The sequence below is a fragment of the Podarcis bocagei genome (genome assembly GCF_964188305.1).
Source record: "Podarcis bocagei genome assembly, chromosome: 17".
In the NCBI taxonomy this organism is placed as follows: Eukaryota; Metazoa; Chordata; class Lepidosauria; order Squamata; family Lacertidae; genus Podarcis; species Podarcis bocagei.
The window spans coordinates 37,304,891-37,322,472 of record NC_138143.1 but is presented as its reverse complement, the minus strand read 5'-3'; the positions used below and the strand labels follow the sequence as shown (position 1 = coordinate 37,322,472).

Below are 17,582 nucleotides of genomic sequence, written 5' to 3'. Positions count from 1 at the left end.
GGTCTTGAAAGACCTACATTGACCCCCAGTACGTTTCCAAGCACAATTCAAAGTGTTGGTGCTGACCTTTGTCAAAGCAAAGACACAGGTAAAGGTAAAGGGACCCCTGACCATTAGGTCCAGTTGTGTCTGACTCTAGGGTTGCAGTGCTCATCTCACTTTATAGGCCAAGGGAGCCGGCGTACACCTTCCGGGTCATGTGGCTAGAACGACTAAGCCACTTTGGCAAACCAGAGCAGCGCACGGAAACGCCGTTTACCTTCCCGCCGGAGAGGTACCTATTTATCTACTTGCACTTTGATGTGCTTTTGAACTGCTAGGTTGGCAGGAGCAGGGACCGAGCAACGGGAGCTCACCCCGTTGCGGGGATTTGAACCGCCGACCTTCTGATTGGCAAGTCCTAGGCTCTGTGGTTTAACCCACAGCGCCACCCACGCAGGTACATTGGCCTAAAGACTTCATCTCCCTGTCAGTGTTCTTAATAATAATAATAAACTTTCCTGCTCTTTAGCTGCATGGAGGATGTGTGGGTGTATTGTTTCAAACCGACATCCCAAAAAACGGCAAGAAATGCTGCTGTTGAATAACCTACCTCACCAGAGGGTTGCCGTTATACAGGATGTAAATGCCAGCCTCTTTATTTCCATATATTTGATTGCTACGGATGATGCCTTTCCCGTTGCCAAGGACAACGATGCCGGAGCGAAGGCCGCCGTGGATCCTATTACACTGCCGTTTGATTTATGCACAAGAGGAATGAAAAATAGAAAGCCAGAGAGGGAGATCAGCCACAGAAAAGTCAAGGACTCAGTACAATAGCAGAAAGGTCAGCAAGCCTCCGGACAAAAGCGCCCAGCTCTTTCAAAGCTGGAAGTGGTTTGTTTTCGAGTGGAAGAGCCCAATTTTGTGTCTCCTTGGAGAAGGCCTGGCATTTCGGCTGCGACTAAGCCTTCTGCCTGCATAGCAGCCACTCGATATGGAAATCAAAAGGGCTCCCATCCTACTTTGGCCCCGTTACTCAGATAAATACATAATCTCGTCCACCAATTCCCAATTTTGCTGGACTGGAATAAAGGAGAGGCTAAAGGCTTATTGGCTCAACCAGCTCTTAGCAGCTTCTCAGTTGTGTCTCAGCTGTGGCTTTTAATATGCAGTCATTAGCAAGTGGTGATGTTTCAGTTTCTTGCTGTGTAAAAAGCCTCACCTACTGATTTCTGCAGATTAAACTGCTGTGAAAAAGGCACAGGAGTTAGCCAGGCAGGATTTCTTCTTCTTTTCCTGGTCAGTTAGCAACCCTAGCTCCTGCGGGCAGAGAGAATAATGGCATCCACAGGCCAATGTTACATATCTAGATCCGATTTTGGGGCTGAGTGAGCCAGCTAAAATTCCAAACACAAGTCGGAGACCATCTACACGTTGCCCATTTATTCAGAGGTGTTTCCTCTGGGGGCACCCAATTTCAGAACACCCTCCCCTCTAGAGGCCTGCCTAGCACCAATATCAGCTCAATTTGGAAACCAGGTTAAGACACGGCAATTTTCTCAGGCATTTATGAATTACCACTCCGCTATGTAATAACAGAAATCAGCTACTCAGTGTTCTAAGATTATTTGTTCTTTTGCCAGCTTTCTGTTTTCCTGGTGGAATTACGGTATTGCTTTAAACGGGTTCTTTGACACTGTCCTGAGAACAGTTTGACTGAGGATGGGATAAATGCTTTTTATAAATACAGGCACGCATCTGAAGGAGCCATTAAACGTCACCAACCTATCATCCCATGCCACTGTATTGTGAGGAATCAGGGCCACAATGGACAGGAAAAGGTTTGGTCCGCTCTGTTTTCTACCCAAAGAAGGGTGAGGAAAGAATGCATGGGAATGAACCACATCAGGCAAGGAAACCTCCTTGCACCGACAGGTCAGAATAAATGGGAAGAGTCTCCAGTCCCTCCAGCCCTTGTCTTGGGCAGCTGATTCAATTTTGAATTGCTTGCTCCTCCTTAAAGGAAGGCTGCTGTCCATCAGCAAACCTAGGTCCACACCTGCTTGCATTGTGCAAGGACAGAGCCTCTCACTAATGGCGCCTCCCTCTTGCACAACACAAGGAAAAGCTCTACAGTAGTGGGGACAGAACACAACCCAAATAATAATAATAATTTATTGTTTATACCCCGCCTATCTGGCTGGGTTTCCCTAGCCACTCTGGGTGGATTCCAACAGAATATTTAAAACATGCTGAAACCTCAAACATCAAAAACGTCCCTAATAATAACTAATTAAAGGTAAAGGGACCCCTGACCATTAGGTCCAGTCGTGACCGACTCTGGGGTTGCGGCGCTCATCTTGCTTTATTGGCTGAGGGAGCTGACATACAGCTTCCGGGTCATGTGGCCAGCATGACTAAGCCGCTTCTGCCGAACCAGAGCAGCGCACGGAAACACCGTTTACCTTCCCGCCGGAGCGGTACCTATTTATCTACTCGCACTTTGTGCTTTTGAACTGCTAGGTTGGCAGGAGCAGGGACCGAGCAACGAGAGCTCACCCTGTCGCGGGGATTCAAACCGCCAACCTTCTGATTGGCAAGTCCTAGGCTCTGTGGTTTAACCCACAGCGCCACCCACATCCCAATAATAACTAATTAATAACTAATAACAACTAATTAATAACTAATAACTAATTAATAACTTGTTTGGGCTCTTGGACGGCAATGAAAGCTGCTTGATCATTACGGAGTTCCAACATCTTTAGCATGGCATGGGGATAACCTAAAACTTACTGAAGGGAGTAGCTGAGAGCTACAGGTTTTTCATGCAAACATAGGAAGAATTTGAGGATAAAACAAGTAGCCGTAGATCAGCCTTTCTCAACCTGTGGGTCCCCAGATGTTGTTGAACTACAACTCCCATCACGCCTAGCTAGCAAGGCCAGAGCTCAGGGATGATGGGAGTTGTAGTCCAACAACATCTGGGGACCCACAGATTGAGAACTGCTGCCTTAGATCAAAAGCAGCTGTCACGTTATGCACTAAACATGGGATTCCCAGCTCTGGCTGCAGCATAATGTGAATTTGGGGAGGCATACACTGGGGAGAAGTGTTTACGGGTGTGACTGCTTGGCTTTACACCCCTCCATGCAACCTCTGCCCCAGGTTCCTTCCCTTCCCAGCCAGGCCCTTTTTCCAGCTTAAGACTACCGCTAGGAGGAGAAGTGCCCTGGGGAGGGAGACTTGCAGGGAGAGGGATAAGCACCTGCCTACCGCCTGCTGCTACTCTCTTACGAATGCCCACATTCACCAAACATTTGTGTTAGGCGAATCCCAGGTTTGTTGTGTCAAGCTCTTTGGGTAAAAACCCGAGCACACAAGGGTCAATACCAGGATCAGAGGGTTGGCTCCCTTCCGAATGTCCACGCCGGCTTCGCAGTTGGAATGGATGTTGTTTTCTGCAATCAAGCCTCCAGCCCCGAGGCGCAGAAATATCCCGGAGGTCTTGCAGTGGTGAATGTCATTCTTCAGCATGACGATCTAAAGGAAAGAAAAGGCAAATGCATTTCTAGATAAAGGCGGAGGAGGAGCTTGCTACGAGTGAACAGACATCAGCGTTTGGCAGGCTGAGATGGTCAAACAAAACAGGGTCGAGACTTGAGTGTTTGTGTGTGTTTCTTTGTGGCTGATTAGCTGCTCTCCCTGTGCAAAGGTCAGAGGGGGCAGGGTTTCTGTTGAGGCAGGTGGTTAGCTGTGGGAGGAGCTTATCAGAGCCTGCAGGGCAGCGGCGCGCGCAGTTTGATCCATCTTTTAGATTTAGGGGAGCTAGTCTCAAACGTTTGTTGGTGGAGACCTAGGTTTTTTTGGGGGGGGAGTTATTTGTCCTGTCTTCACGCTTTTTATGATGGAGGACCGCTGTATCCACCCCCAACGACACATTCTCAAGATGGAGGGGGAGGGAACAGCTGCAGTCGCCTGCGATTCCTGCGCAATGTTTGCCATCTTGCCAAAGGTTGCAGGCAGCTTTACCTGCAGCAATTGCATGTTGATTGCCCTCTTAAAAGACAAAGTCCAGCAACTGGAGGAACGTGTAGCTACGCTCCAAAGAATTAGAGAGCTGGAGCTCTTCTTGGAAGCAACAGAGCACACCGTCTCCACCAAGGAGGAGACAGGGGACTCCCCTGAGAAGGAGGCTAGTTCACCAACACAGGAGCCAGATATATGGAGAAACGTGACTCAAAGAAGTAGGAGGCCCAGGGTTCGCTCTGATTGTTTAGAAATACACAATCGCTTTGAGGTCCTCTCCCCTAGCATGGAAGACGAAGAGCAGACTCCATTTCAGGATCTCTCCCTCATTACAGTCGATCAGGTATATGAAGACGAGCAGCAAAGTCAGTCCTCAGGGAATGTGCAAGCGACCTTGGAACGGACAGCTCACGGAAGAACCCTGACCAAACCTAAGAGGAGGCATGTAGTGGTGATAGGGGATTCCCTACTGAGGGGAACAGAAGCAGTGATCTGTGGGCCTGACAAGATGTCTCGGGAAGTGTGCTGTCTCCCCGGGGCTAAGATCCAAGATGTAACTGAACGACTGCAAGGAATCATAAAACTCACTGACAAATACCCCTTCCTCTTGGTTCATGTGGGAACCAATGACACTGCAAGCAATAGCCTCCAGAAGATCAAAAGAGACTACGAGGCTCTGGGCAGGAAATTGAAGCAATTAATTTGCATGGAATAATTTGACTCAGAAATTGTTCTGATGCCCTAGAGCAGGGATGGCCAATGTGGTGCCATTCAGATGTTGTTGGACTACAAATCCCAACATCACTGATCAATTACCATTCTTGGTTAGGGATGATCGGAGATGGAATCCAATGACAGCCACGGGGCACGATGTTGGTTACTACTGCCTTAGAGAGGGATCTAAATTAAGCCCATTCGTTTTACTTGCATTTAGTAAAGAAAGCTTAGGAAAACGCTGAAACTGCCAAGCTCGCCCGATATTTATTAAAAGCTGACACCCATTCATTCTTGCGTATGAACTTAGGAAGCGGAACCTTCTCTGTGGAAGGACAAAGCACTGGAAAATATTCCAGAAAATTTTCCGCTCCGCATCACTGTTTTCAGAACAGTGACTGAGTAGAAAACATACAGGTGGTGCACTCCTCCCAGGTGAATACCTTATGTGCATTAAGAACGACAGAACGAAAGCTGTGCAGAAGGAAGCAAGACGAGAGCAGTAAATCATGCAGAGAAGCAGCAGGCTGCCTCCTCAGTGTGGGGACACTTTGAACTCACAGTATGCCAGCAGTCCCACCACACACAGTTTTGAAGTTCCTGGTTTACAGAGCAAGAGGAGACTGAAAGCACACACACACACACACACACACACACACACACACAAACAAACACACACACACACACACACACACCCGAAGCATAATCTACACAGGCTGGCGAAAGTGAAAAGTGAGGAGACGCTTTCAATCCCGCCATTGTTTTATTTGCGCATGTAAGTGGTTTAGATATTCATGCGTACCGCGCTGCCTAATTCCATTCCAGTCGAATAAACCTTTAAACCCATGTCTGACAAGCGTAAAGGAATAAATCTACAAATTGCAATATCCTCGCCTTGGTAAGCGCCGCGTATCAAAGATTATAATTAAATTACGCCGCCTTTATTTGCTCATTTGAAAAGGTGGCTCGCCCCCCAATCCGTTAATTAAAATGCTGGAGCCGGCGGGGGGGGGGGGAGAGAGATGGCTGTGCTCCTCTCCTTATTAGTCACTCACCATTGACCTGGCATGGAGGTCAAGCTCCGATTAGAATACTAAGCTCGGCTCTCCGACGCATTAACAGAAAATACTGTGGTTATCCCCATAACAGGATGACAGGTGTTTACAGCTCTCTTAATTTCTGACCGGGACGGATCCACCTCGGGGACTTACGGAATCATTCAGCCGGGCGGGCCAAGGGTGGAGGAGACGGACGCCAAGGTCAGCCTCGTAAGCAACGCCACACAAGTTACTGGCCTGCAACAACTGTTTGGTGAGAGCCAGGCAGCCGGTAATCTAGCTACCGATTCACGAGCCACTCTCCATGTAATCGTATGTCCTAAATATGTAAATACCATAGGTATATCGTGACGTATGCCCTGTATGGTTGAACGGAGACTTTGGGTGGAATTCCACATCGCACTGATGCGATCGGTCCATCAACACAAGCATTCCCGCTGACTGAATGATCTCCCCTCTCCTCCATCTGTGCAGTTTTTGGGGGTTCGTGCCAAATTTGGGAGGGGAAGGAAATCCCTAATGGGCATGCTTACACCGGCTTCCACTAGAGCAGGGCAATTCAACATGCAGCTCTCGTCAAAATAATAATAATAATAATAATAATAATAATAATAATAATAATAATAATAATAATTTATTTATTTATACCCCGCCCATCCATCTGGCTGGGTCCCCCCAGCCACTCTGGGCGGCTTCCAACAAAACACTAAAATACAATAACCTATTAAACATTAAAAACTTCCCTAAACAGGGCTGCCTTCAGATGTCTTCTAAAAGTTTGGTGGTTATTTTTCTCTTTGACATCTGATGGGAGGGCGTTCCACAGGGTGGGTGCCACTACCGAGAAGGCCCTCTGCCTGGTTCCCTGTAACTTGGCTTCTCGCAATGAGGGAACCGCCAGAAGGCCCTCGGCGCTGGATCTCAGTGTCCGGGCAGAACGATGGAGGTGGAGACGCTCCTTCAGGTATACTGGACTGAGGCTGTTTAGGGCTTTAAAGGTCAGCACCAACACTTTGAATTGTGCTCGGAAACATACTGGGAGCCAGTGTAGGTCTTTCAAGACCGGTGTTATATGGTCTCAGCGACCGCTCCCAGTCACCAGTCTAGCTGGTGACACACGCCCTTCAACTCTCATGCTGCCATCCCAAAGCTGACTAAGGGAGGCACTGGGCTTTGGGAAGGATGTGTGAGGGCTCTGCCAGGGTCCTAGAGTTCTCCCGCCTCCTTCCTTTTTTTTAATAAGATTTTTATTAAGATTTTTACATTACAAAAAAGGGATAAAACAAACAAAAAGAAAAAAGAAAAAATACAGCCATTATTTTTCGTTTACTTGTTTCTTGGACCCCCTCGTACCTCTCTTTTTTGTATTGCAATTCAATTTATTAGCTCAGCAATTTGTTTCCCTCTTTATCCTACCCAAATCTTTATTCTTAAATTTTTATGATCTTAAAATTTTACTTCTATAAACCCATTTTTTCATATTCTTTTAACCCATTACAGCTAGAAACCTCTTAATTTTAATCGAACATTATTCTAAAATTCGTTAATTTTACAATGTCTCTGTAAATAATCTTTAAATTTCTTCCAATCTTCTTCCACTGACTCTTCCCCCTGATCTCGGATCCTGCCGGTCATTTCCGCCAATTCCATGTAGTCCATCACCTTCATCTGCCATTCTTCCAAAGTGGGTAGATCTTGTGTCTTCCAATATTTTGCGATAAGTATTCTTGCTGCTGTTGTGGCATACATAAAGAAAGTTCTGTCCTTCTTTAACACCAATTGGTCAACTATGCCCAGAAGAAAGGCCTCTGGTTTCTTCAAAAGGGTATATTTAAATACCTTTTTCAGTTCATTATATATCATCTCCCAGAAAGCCTTAATCCTTGGGCACGTCCACCAAAGGTGACTCCCGCCTCCTTCCCAAAGCCTAGTTAGAGCTTTCCCAGATTTGGAAGGACCTGCCAGAGCCTTACACCTCCTTCTCCAAACCCGGTGTCTCCAGCTTTGGAGACACATCAAGAGGGATGGGGGCAGGGGCCTCATATTTTCACCTTGCTCCCCCACCCAACAAGGCAGTGTGCGGCCCACAGGTTCCATGTCTAAGTACTCTTGCGACCCACTTGGTATGAAAAGTTGGACTGCCCTGCACTAGCGGAACGGGTTAGTTGAATCTAGCCCTTTATGCAGATCAAGAAAGCAATATGTGCTATAAAGGTAAAGGGACCCCTGACCATTAAGTCCAGCAGCGAATAACTCTGGGGTTGTGGCGCTCATCTCGCTTTACTGGCCGAGGGAGCCGGCGTACAGCTTCCGGGTCATGTGGCCAGCATGACTAAGCCGCTTCTGGCAAACCAGAGCAGCGCACGGAAACGCCGTTTATCTTCCTGCTGGAGTGGTACCTATTTATCTACTTGCACTTTGATGTACTTTGATGTACTTGCACTTTGACATGCTTTTGAACTGCTAGGTTGGCAGGAGCAGGGACTGAGCAACGGGAGCTCACCCCGTCGCGGGGATTCGAACTGCCGACCTTCTGATCAGCAAGTCCTAGGCTCTGTGGTTTAACCCACAGCGCCACCCGCGTCCCTCCAATGCACGTATAAACATAATAAAACGTCAAACAAAACTTCCCAATACAGGGCTGCCTTCAGATGTCTCCTAAAAGTTATATAGTTACTTAAATCTCCTTGACATCTGATGGGAAGGTGCCACTGCCGAGAAGGCCCTCTGCCTGGTTCCCTGTAACTTCACTCCTGCAACTTAAACTGCACTTCACAGTGTAATGAGAATTAATGAGATACAGAGTCGTTTCTCAGTGCCCTTCTAGGTTTTGGGAATGTAGTGGACTAGGAATCAAAACAAATGGGATTCCATCTTAAAAAGTACACATTCCTTTAAGAAAAAAGCCTCTGCTTCTGTTCAAAGTTCTGTTCTTAAAAGCCAAGAAAACAAACTTCCCCCTTCTTTCTTTCCTCCCTTCCTCCTCTTTGAAACAAACGAGCAGCAAATTGCTGGCTTGGAACGGCAGGCTGAACGCTGCTCAGAAAAATGCAGGTGTAATTGCAGAGCATTTCACCCGGGAACAATAGCTGCGTAACGAACGGCACACAAACCCCCACTTAATGTTTCACTCATCAGCTAAGCCGAACGCACAGAGCGCAGGAGTCCTGCACTGACAATTGACATCTCCCGGTTTTACTTCTGCACTTCTCGATGCTGTTATTGCAAAAGAGCAAATCCAGGGGCGAGACAGAGAATGCTTACGCCGTCCTCCACAATCTGCGGAGACCATCCCTCCATTTCCATGTTCCCAGAAGAGGCATCATGTTGAGGCTGGTGCAGCAACAGCGACAAAGACTCCTGTGATACCTTAAAGCTTACAAACCCGTTATGGCATAAGCTGGAAGTAGCCAATGTTGCAGACTGCAACTCCCACCATCCCCGACCATTAACTATGCTGGCTTAGGCTGATGGGTGCTGTAGCCCAAAAGAGCTAGAAGGCATCACACTGGCTAGCGCTGGTATAAACGAAAGTGGTACCTCGGATTAAGAACTTAATTCGTTCTGGAGGTCTGTTCTTAACCTGAAACTTTTCTCAACCTGAAGCACCACTTTAGCTAATGGGGCCTCCCGCTGCTGCCGCCATGTGATTTTTGTTCTTATCCTGAAGCAAAGTTCTTAAACCGAGGTAATATTTCTGGGTTAGCGGAGTCTGTAACCTGAAGCGTCTGTGTCAGGGCTGCCACTCAGTCCCAGCTCACATAGGACCACGTTAGCCAGCGTTCAGGTTAAAAGAGTCTTTATTGGATTACAGCTTCCATTTCCAAACTGCAATATGCAGCCCTACTTCTTCTAGGTCAGACCGGCGAAGACCCGTCTGAGTCTCCGCCTCTAGCACACCAGCTTAATACCCTAGCCTTGCTCCACCTCCTGCGCCTTTCCCTCCGCCTCTGGGTCCTTCTGCCCCCCGGGGTCTCCTTTTTCCTACTCTCTTCTGACGCGGACCCCCCTGACCCTTCCGCCTCCTTGCGGCGGGCTTTGGGACCTGGTTCACTCTCTGGGCTGCTTACTGCGCCAGCTTCCGCTACATTTGAACTTGGCGCGCGCGCCCAACTCTCAACCTTCCTCTTGATCGTTTCGTCGCTCCCCGAGGTGGGCGTGACTACTCCTGACTCATGCCCTCCCTCCTTCTGAAAGCCTCCGGAACCCGATATCTGGTCCCCTTTCTCCCCGCTGTTCCCGGCTGGGTACGTGGGTCCCGATCTCCAACTGCTGCTCTCTGATTCCTCTCTGGACCCTTCTTCCTGGGGTGTCCCCCTGCTTTCCCCCCTTGCTCTGACTGCTGGCGCTCCCTTCTGGGAATCCTCGGACTCACTGGATAAGCTCGGCGATCTCGGTTCGTCATCCCCACTCATCTTTCCTTCGTATTCCTCCCCCTCGCTCTCTGTCTCCTCCCTTCTCTGCGTCTCTGCTTCTGAACCCCTGACATCCATCCCCCCTCGAAGCCCCCCCTTCCCCCCTCCCCACTTTCAAGGGTGGTTGCAGGGTGCTCCATCATCACAGGAGTGAATGCCGGATACAGTTCGCTCCTCGTTGCTGGCCGCCAACTGAAGACCTCCGAGTCTTCCTCCTCGCGTTCGTCAACGGTGAGCTGCTCCGCCTCCATTTCAGTGCCGCCGTGCTCGAAACCGAGATCCTCCCCGCACACGTCCATGTCAGTCTCTGCGTCGGTCGCTTGACCTGGCATCTCCAGCCACCTCCGGCGCCACTGCTCCTCTGGCCGATCGTCCCACCAATACGAGGTGTCGGACGCCGAACCCTCCGGTGACCCCTCTGGGGAATGTGTGCGCTGTGCGGGCTCCCCGTCCGAGTCGAAGCCATGGAACGTGCTGGAGGAAAGTGTGGGCGTGAACAACCAGTCGTCGAAGAAGCCTGCTGGCATGGGTCTGTGTGGGAAAAGGGCATGAAACTCGTCCTTGAGCAGGGGTTCCTCCAAAGCGTAGTCTGGCACCCAGCTATTAGCACTGGCCCGGGTGCCCTCTCTGGCTAGGAGGTATTCCACTCCGTCTTCCCCCCATCTGGAGTCCAAAATCTCCGTGACTTCGTTGATGGGGTCCTGCTGTGGCAATCTTCCCGCCTCCGACCGCTCCTGAGACGGACTCGGTGCTGTTCCTGGTTCCTGGAACCTGTGAGGTGTCCTGTAGGGAGTGAGCACCGACCTGTGGAACACCGGATGCATCCTGGAACCCTCCGGGAGCACCAGCCTGAAAGCTACTGGGTTGATCTGCGCTTCGACTTGGTATGGACCGAGTTGCTTGTGCCCCAACTTCTTTTTGGCTAACGATCTGGTCGGCACTGCGTGGGCTGCCAACCAGACCCAGTCTCCCACTCGGATCTCTTCGCCAACCCGCCTGTGCTTGTCCGCTTGCACCTTGTATGCGTGCTTCGCTAGCTCCAGCTGCCGTCGGAGTTGATCGTGGACCTCCTGCAACTCAGACGCGAAAGCGTCCGCCGTCTGCGGTTCCCCTTCCCCCACTCTGTCCAGTCCCGGGAAGGTTCTGGGATTCCTCCCATTGTTGGCGAAGAACGGTGTCACCCCTGTGGACACGTGCTTCGTGTTGTTGTAGGCGAACTCGGCGAGCGGCAGGTAATCCACCCACGTCGCAGGCTGTTGATTGGCATAGCATCTCAGGTACTGCTGCATGATGGCATTGACCCTCTCCGCTTGCCCGTTGGTCTGCGGGTGTCTCGCTGATGTCAGGTTGATTTTGACGTTCAGGAAGCCCATCAGCTTCTGCCAGAAATTCGAGATGAACTGGCGACCGCGGTCGGACAGTATAGACCGCGGCAGCCCGTGCACTTTGAACACGTGGTCTATGAACAGTTTGGCTGTTTGTTCTGCCGTGGCCACCTTCGCACACGGTATGAAGTGTGCCATCTTGGTGAACAAGTCCACCACCACTAGTACAGCCGTCTTGCCTCTCGAGCTGGGTAGATCCGTGACAAAGTCCAGGGCCACCCTCTCCCACGGTTCAAACGGCGTTTGCAGCGGTTCGAGCAGTCCCGCCGGTGGTTTGTGCACCGGCTTGGCCCTCTGGCAGGTGTCGCACCTCGCGACGTAGTCCGCGACTTCCCCTCTCAGTCTGGGCCACCAAAAGTCCCTTGCGACTAATTCCACCGTTTTTTCCGTGCCAAAGTGCCCGGCCGTGGGTGCGTCGTGCAACTGCTGCAGTACCTTGGCGCGAAGTTCATCTCCAGGCACGTAGATGGCCCCTTTACGTAAGAGCAAGCCGTCCCGTATCTGGAACTCGTCGCTCTTCGCCGTGCCCTTGTGCACCTCGGCCATCTTCGCCTGCGCGAATGAGTCGTCCTGCAACGCCCGCCGCACCGCATCCAGGTCTACTGTGGCTGAAGCGCACGCCCACGCTGTTGGCGCGAAGATGTGCATGGCTGCCGCTGGCGTCGCCTCTTCGAGGTATTGCGGTTTTCGGGACAGTGCATCCGCCATGATGTTGGTGTCGCCTGGGACGTACTCTATTCGGAAATCGAAGTCAGCAAAGAACTCCGCCCAACGTATCTGCCTCTGGTTCAGGAACTTCGCCGTGCGCCAGTGCTCCAGATTCTTGTGGTCCGTGCAGACCTGCACCGTGTGCTTGGCGCCGATCAGGAAGTGCCTCCATGCTTTGAATGCTGCATGAATGGCAAGCAACTCCCTGTCCCAGATGGTGTAGTTCTGCTCCGACTTGCTGAGCTTTCTGGAGTAGAACGCTCCCGGTCTCCAGACCCCCTGTGGGTCCCTCTGCAGCAGGACAGCTCCCACTGCTCTATCGGACGCGTCTGTCTCTACCCGCATCGGTCTGCTGGGGTCGATATGCAGCAGTTGCTCTTCCGACGCGAAGAGACGCTTGAGTGCCTGAAAGGACTGCTCTGCCTGCTCCGTCCAGATGAATTTCTTTTTCTTGGAGCTTAGCGTGTCCGTAATAGCCGCCGTCTGCATCGCGAACCCTTTGATAAACTTGCGATAGAAGTTGGCGAAGCCGACAAACCGCTGGACCTCCTTCCGGTTGCGCGGGCTCTTCCAATCCAACACCGCTCGCACCTTGGCGCTGTCCATGGCTAGCCCCTTGTCCGACAACTTGTAACCCAAGAAATCCACCTCCGTCGTGTCGAACTGGCACTTCTCCAGTTTGGCGTACAGTCTATGCTGCTGCAACCTCTCCAGCACCTCCCGAACGTCTTGGTCATGCGCTTGCTGCGACTCGGAGAATATCAGGATGTCATCCAGAAAGCAGACGCACTTCTTGTAGAGGAGTCCCGCCAACACATGATGCATGAAAGCTTGAAAACAGTGAGAACCGTTTTGCAATCCAAACGGCATCACTCTGTACTCGTAGGTGCCCAGAGGCGTGAACATGGCTGTCTTCCACTCATCGCCCTCCCTCATGCGGATGAGATTGTACGCCCTTCGCAGGTCCAACTTAGTAAACACGCGTCCCTTGCGCACCGTCGCCAGTAGGTCGTCAATCCTGGGCATGGGGAAATCAGAGGGCTTGGTCATCTTGTTCAAGAGGCGAAAATCCACCACCAGCCTCTTTTGGGGCGTGTCCTTCTTCTTCACAAAGAAAACAGGACTGCCCCCTACTGCCCTGGACTCCCGGATGAAACCGCGCTCCAAATTGTGATCTATGAACTGTTTGAGTTCCTGTAGTTCATCCTCAGACATGGAATACAGCTTCCCCTTCGGTAGCGTCGCCCCTGGTAGGAGGTCAATCTTGCAGTCATATTGCCTGTGCGGTGGTAACTTGTCTGCCTCCTTCTCGCAGAAGACCTCCAGAAAGTCTGCGTATTTGTGGGGGACTGCTTGCAACGTTCCCAACTGCAGTTGTGATTCCTCCTCCTCTCCCTCCTGTCCGGGCAGGATGCAGTGTTCTGCGCAGTAAGAGGAGCCGAAGATCAGCTGTCGCTGGTACCAAGCCAGTGTCGGACTGTGCCTGTCCAGCCAACTCATGCCCAACACAATGGGTGTGTCCGACAGTCGTGTGACGTTAAAACTGATGACTTCCCTGTGGTTGCCAAGGCGCATCACCATTGGCGGCGTTTGCTTCACCACCTGCCCCCCCAGCAACTCTCTGCCATCCACTGTGACGACTTGCAGGGGCAGAGTGGCCGGTAATAGCTGTATAGCGTGCTGCTCCACAAAATCCTGTGCTATAAAGTCTGCGTTGCTTCCAGAATCCACAGAAAGCGGGACTTCGATAGTGACGCCATCGGGCAGCTGGAGAGATGCTGTGAGTTGCACTACTGGTTTGGGTGGGAGGGGGTCTGTGGGTTGCAAGATCGCTGGGGACTGCTTCAGTGATGCGTCTGGCTGGGCCCCAGTGCCTCTGTCTCCAGCCAGACATCGTCGTTTCCCTGCTGGTGTTCGCTGTGTTGCGTGGCCGCTTTCACCGTTGCGGAGGCTGCAGTGTGCTTGGAGCTCCTCTGGGGACACTCTTTCGCCAAGTGTTGAGAGCTGTCGCATATATAACACTTCCTGGTCCCTCTAGGAGGTTTAGTCTTGACTGCCGCCGGTGCAGGGGCTCTGGTAGCTGACTGAGCCCTGGCTCCTCCCACCTCCATAGGTTCCACTCCCCCTCCTGGCGGAGGTGTAGATTGCGCACGCGTAGCGTCCCTGGGAACGAAAGAGAAACTTCTCGCTGCTTCGCGCCCTCCACGTCCTTCGTCTCTGCACCACGGACGTTCTTCCAGCCTCACCCCCACAGTCAGCGCCCTTTGGACCACCTCCTGCGTGCTCCGGGGCCTCTCCCCCCTCGCAACTTCGTCTTTAACAGCACTGCTTAAACCCTCCCAGAATAGGTCTCTGACTGGGGGCGAATCCCGGTCCCATTCCAAGGCACTGACCAGCGCAAAAAAGCGGGCGTGATACTGGCGTACGCTCGCCCTCCCTTGTTTCAGTCCATGAATCTCCCGTCGGGCAAGATCCACATCAATGGTAGATAAAAAGCACGCATACATCGCTTTGATAAAGGCATCTGCATTCTGAAGCGCCGGATCTTTATCCCTCCACAAATTGCGTAGCCACGCTTTAGCATCCCCATGCAAATGGGATAGTATAAACCCCACTTTCTCTTCCTCATCCCTAAAGTCTTTCGCCAGCAGTTGCAGTGCGCACATTACGTCTGCTCGAAAATTGGGGTACTGTTGTAAATTCCCATCGAAGTGAGCCACAAGCCCTCCTGCTCTCCGTGCCAACCCAACCCCCTCCGGTCTGGGTCCTGGCTGCCCATGCTTAACCAATGCTTCAAACCTGGCGTGGAGATCTCTGTAGGCGGCTGCCGCATCCTCCTCCCTTTTCTTGGATGCCTGTACCTCCGCGTTCAATTGGGTCACTGCCTGTTGCAGCGCTGAAATTTTCTCTGCTTCCGTCATCTCTGCCAACCGTTGTGAGCTCGCTCCCAAACACCAATTTCCTCCTCTCGCTGCTTCTGCCTCCGCTGCGAGGTATCAGGTGTCCGAAGCTTAAATGAGACGGGTCTTACTGTCAGGGCTGCCACTCAGTCCCAGCTCACATAGGACCACGTTAGCCAGCGTTCAGGTTAAAAGAGTCTTTATTGGATTACAGCTTCCATTTCCAAACTGCAATATGCAGCCCTACTTCTTCTAGGTCAGACCGGCGAAGACCCGTCTGAGTCTCCGCCTCTAGCACACCAGCTTAATACCCTAGCCTTGCTCCACCTCCTGCGCCTTTCCCTCCGCCTCTGGGTCCTTCTGCCCCCCGGGGTCTCCTTTTTCCTACTCTCTTCTGACGCGGACCCCCCTGACCCTTCCGCCTCCTTGCGGCGGGCTTTGGGACCTGGTTCACTCTCTGAGCTGCTTACTGCGCCAGCTTCCGCTACATTTGAACTTGGCGCGCGCGCCCAACTCTCAACCTTCCTCTTGATCGTTTCGTCGCTCCCCGAGGTGGGCGTGACTACTCCTGACTCATGCCCTCCCTCCTTCTGAAAGCCTCCGGAACCCGATATCTGGTCCCCTTTCTCCCCGCTGTTCCCGGCTGGGTACGTGGGTCCCGATCTCCAACTGCTGCTCTCTGATTCCTCTCTGGACCCTTCTTCCTGGGGTGTCCCCCTGCTTTCCCCCCTTGCTCTGACTGCTGGCGCTCCCTTCTGGGAATCCTCGGACTCACTGGATAAGCTCGGCGATCTCGGTTCGTCATCCCCACTCATCTTTCCTTCGTATTCCTCCCCCTCGCTCTCTGTCTCCTCCCTTCTCTGCGTCTCTGCTTCTGAACCCCTGACAGTCTGTAACCCGAGGTACCACTGTACTGTTGACTACAGTGGTACCTCGGGTTACAGACGCTTCAGGTTACATACGCTTCAGGTTACAGACTCCACTAACCCAGAAATAATGCTTCAGGTTAAGAACTTTGCTTCAAGATGAGAACAGAAATCATGCTCTGGCGGCGCGGCGACAGCAGGAGGCCCCATTAGCCAAAGTGGTGCTTCAGGTTAAGAACAGCTTGAGGTTAAGAAAGGACCTCCGGAACAAATTAAGTACTTAACCCGAGGTACCACTGTACATCACATGGCATCAGACATAATCAGTGTTGTAGAATTGGGAAGGACCCTGAGGGAGTCCAATGCAGAAATATGCAGCTTCCCCATACAGGGATCAAACCTGCAACCTTGGCATTAGCACCACCACACTCTGACCAGCTGAGATGCATGAAGTGCTATCCTTAATAGATGAAGAAGCAACCTTCCAAGGGAGACTGTGATATGGAACCCCTGAATTCATCAAGAAATTCAATGCCATCAGTTCTGGACTGAATCAGGACAACAGGTTTTCACCACGCTGCATGCATTACTTGGCTGACTGGTGCCAGGATCACTGCATCGTCTACTACTGTTTCGAGAATTGCTGGTATTAATGATGCAACCGTCACTATATTTCCTGAATTTTGTTTCCCTCTGAATTCACTGCTTATGACACGCACACCCCAAGATGAAAGCACAACCCACGGGTATATCTGCAACCGAGGATGACAATTCATGCATTTGATGAAGAGAATTGTGGTCCACAAAAACTTATGCTACCATAAATTTGTCAGCCATCAAGGTACGACTCAACACCTTTGTTGTAAAAAACGGCAGACCCCCAGCCGCTGTCCCCCTGGGGCAGGGGTCTGCAACCCGCGGCTCCGGAGCCGCATGTGGCTCTTTTACACCTTTGCCGCGGCTCCGGGGCGGATACTAGCGAGGGGAGGAGGCACATTGTGCGCCCCGACACTCCCCACTGTGGCGGGCGCTGTACTGGCTGTGATGTCGTATGGGGGCGGTGCGTGCGTTAGTCCCGACGTCACCTTCCCGCCCGCTGTCAGATCGCGGCTCTGGAGATATATTTGTTTTAAATGTCGCAATGGTTTTGCAGCTCCCAGGTTTTTTTTCCTTCGGAAACGGGTCCAAGTGGCTCTTTTTGTCTTAAAGGTTGCAGACCCCTGCCCTGGGGGAACGGATTCCAAGGAAACAGTTCTACTGTTTTGGAAGCGGCAGAAAGAAGGGGGGGGAGAGATGGGTGCCTTCCCAGCCCAGCACCCTGACAGGGATGCAAATGGCCCCCTCACCAGTCATCAGATTGGGGATGGGTCAACAACCCCCTCCTCCTTGTCACAATTAAATAAGGAAGGAGTGCTGTGTGTGTGTGTGCGCGCGCGCATGGAAAAATGTGTGTGCAAGTGTGTGGGTGGCCACATCCCCTGTGGCCCTCAGATGCTTGGCAAAGGTCAAATGTGGCCCTCAGTCCCCC

At 51.6% G+C, this 17,582-nt stretch overlaps 1 protein-coding gene across 1 annotated transcript in view; it reads right to left on the bottom strand.

The window, feature by feature from the left end:
* FBXO10 (F-box protein 10) overlaps window positions 1-17,582 on the bottom strand; it is a 45,238-nt gene that overhangs the window by 14,949 nt on the left and 12,707 nt on the right. Inside the window, exons 4-5 of the mRNA XM_081176265.1 lie at window positions 3,373-3,522; window positions 593-729 (exon numbers count right to left, since the gene is read on the bottom strand). Coding sequence (XP_081032391.1) covers window positions 593-729; window positions 3,373-3,522 — 287 coding nt within the window. The remainder of the gene's footprint in view (window positions 1-592; window positions 730-3,372; window positions 3,523-17,582) is intronic.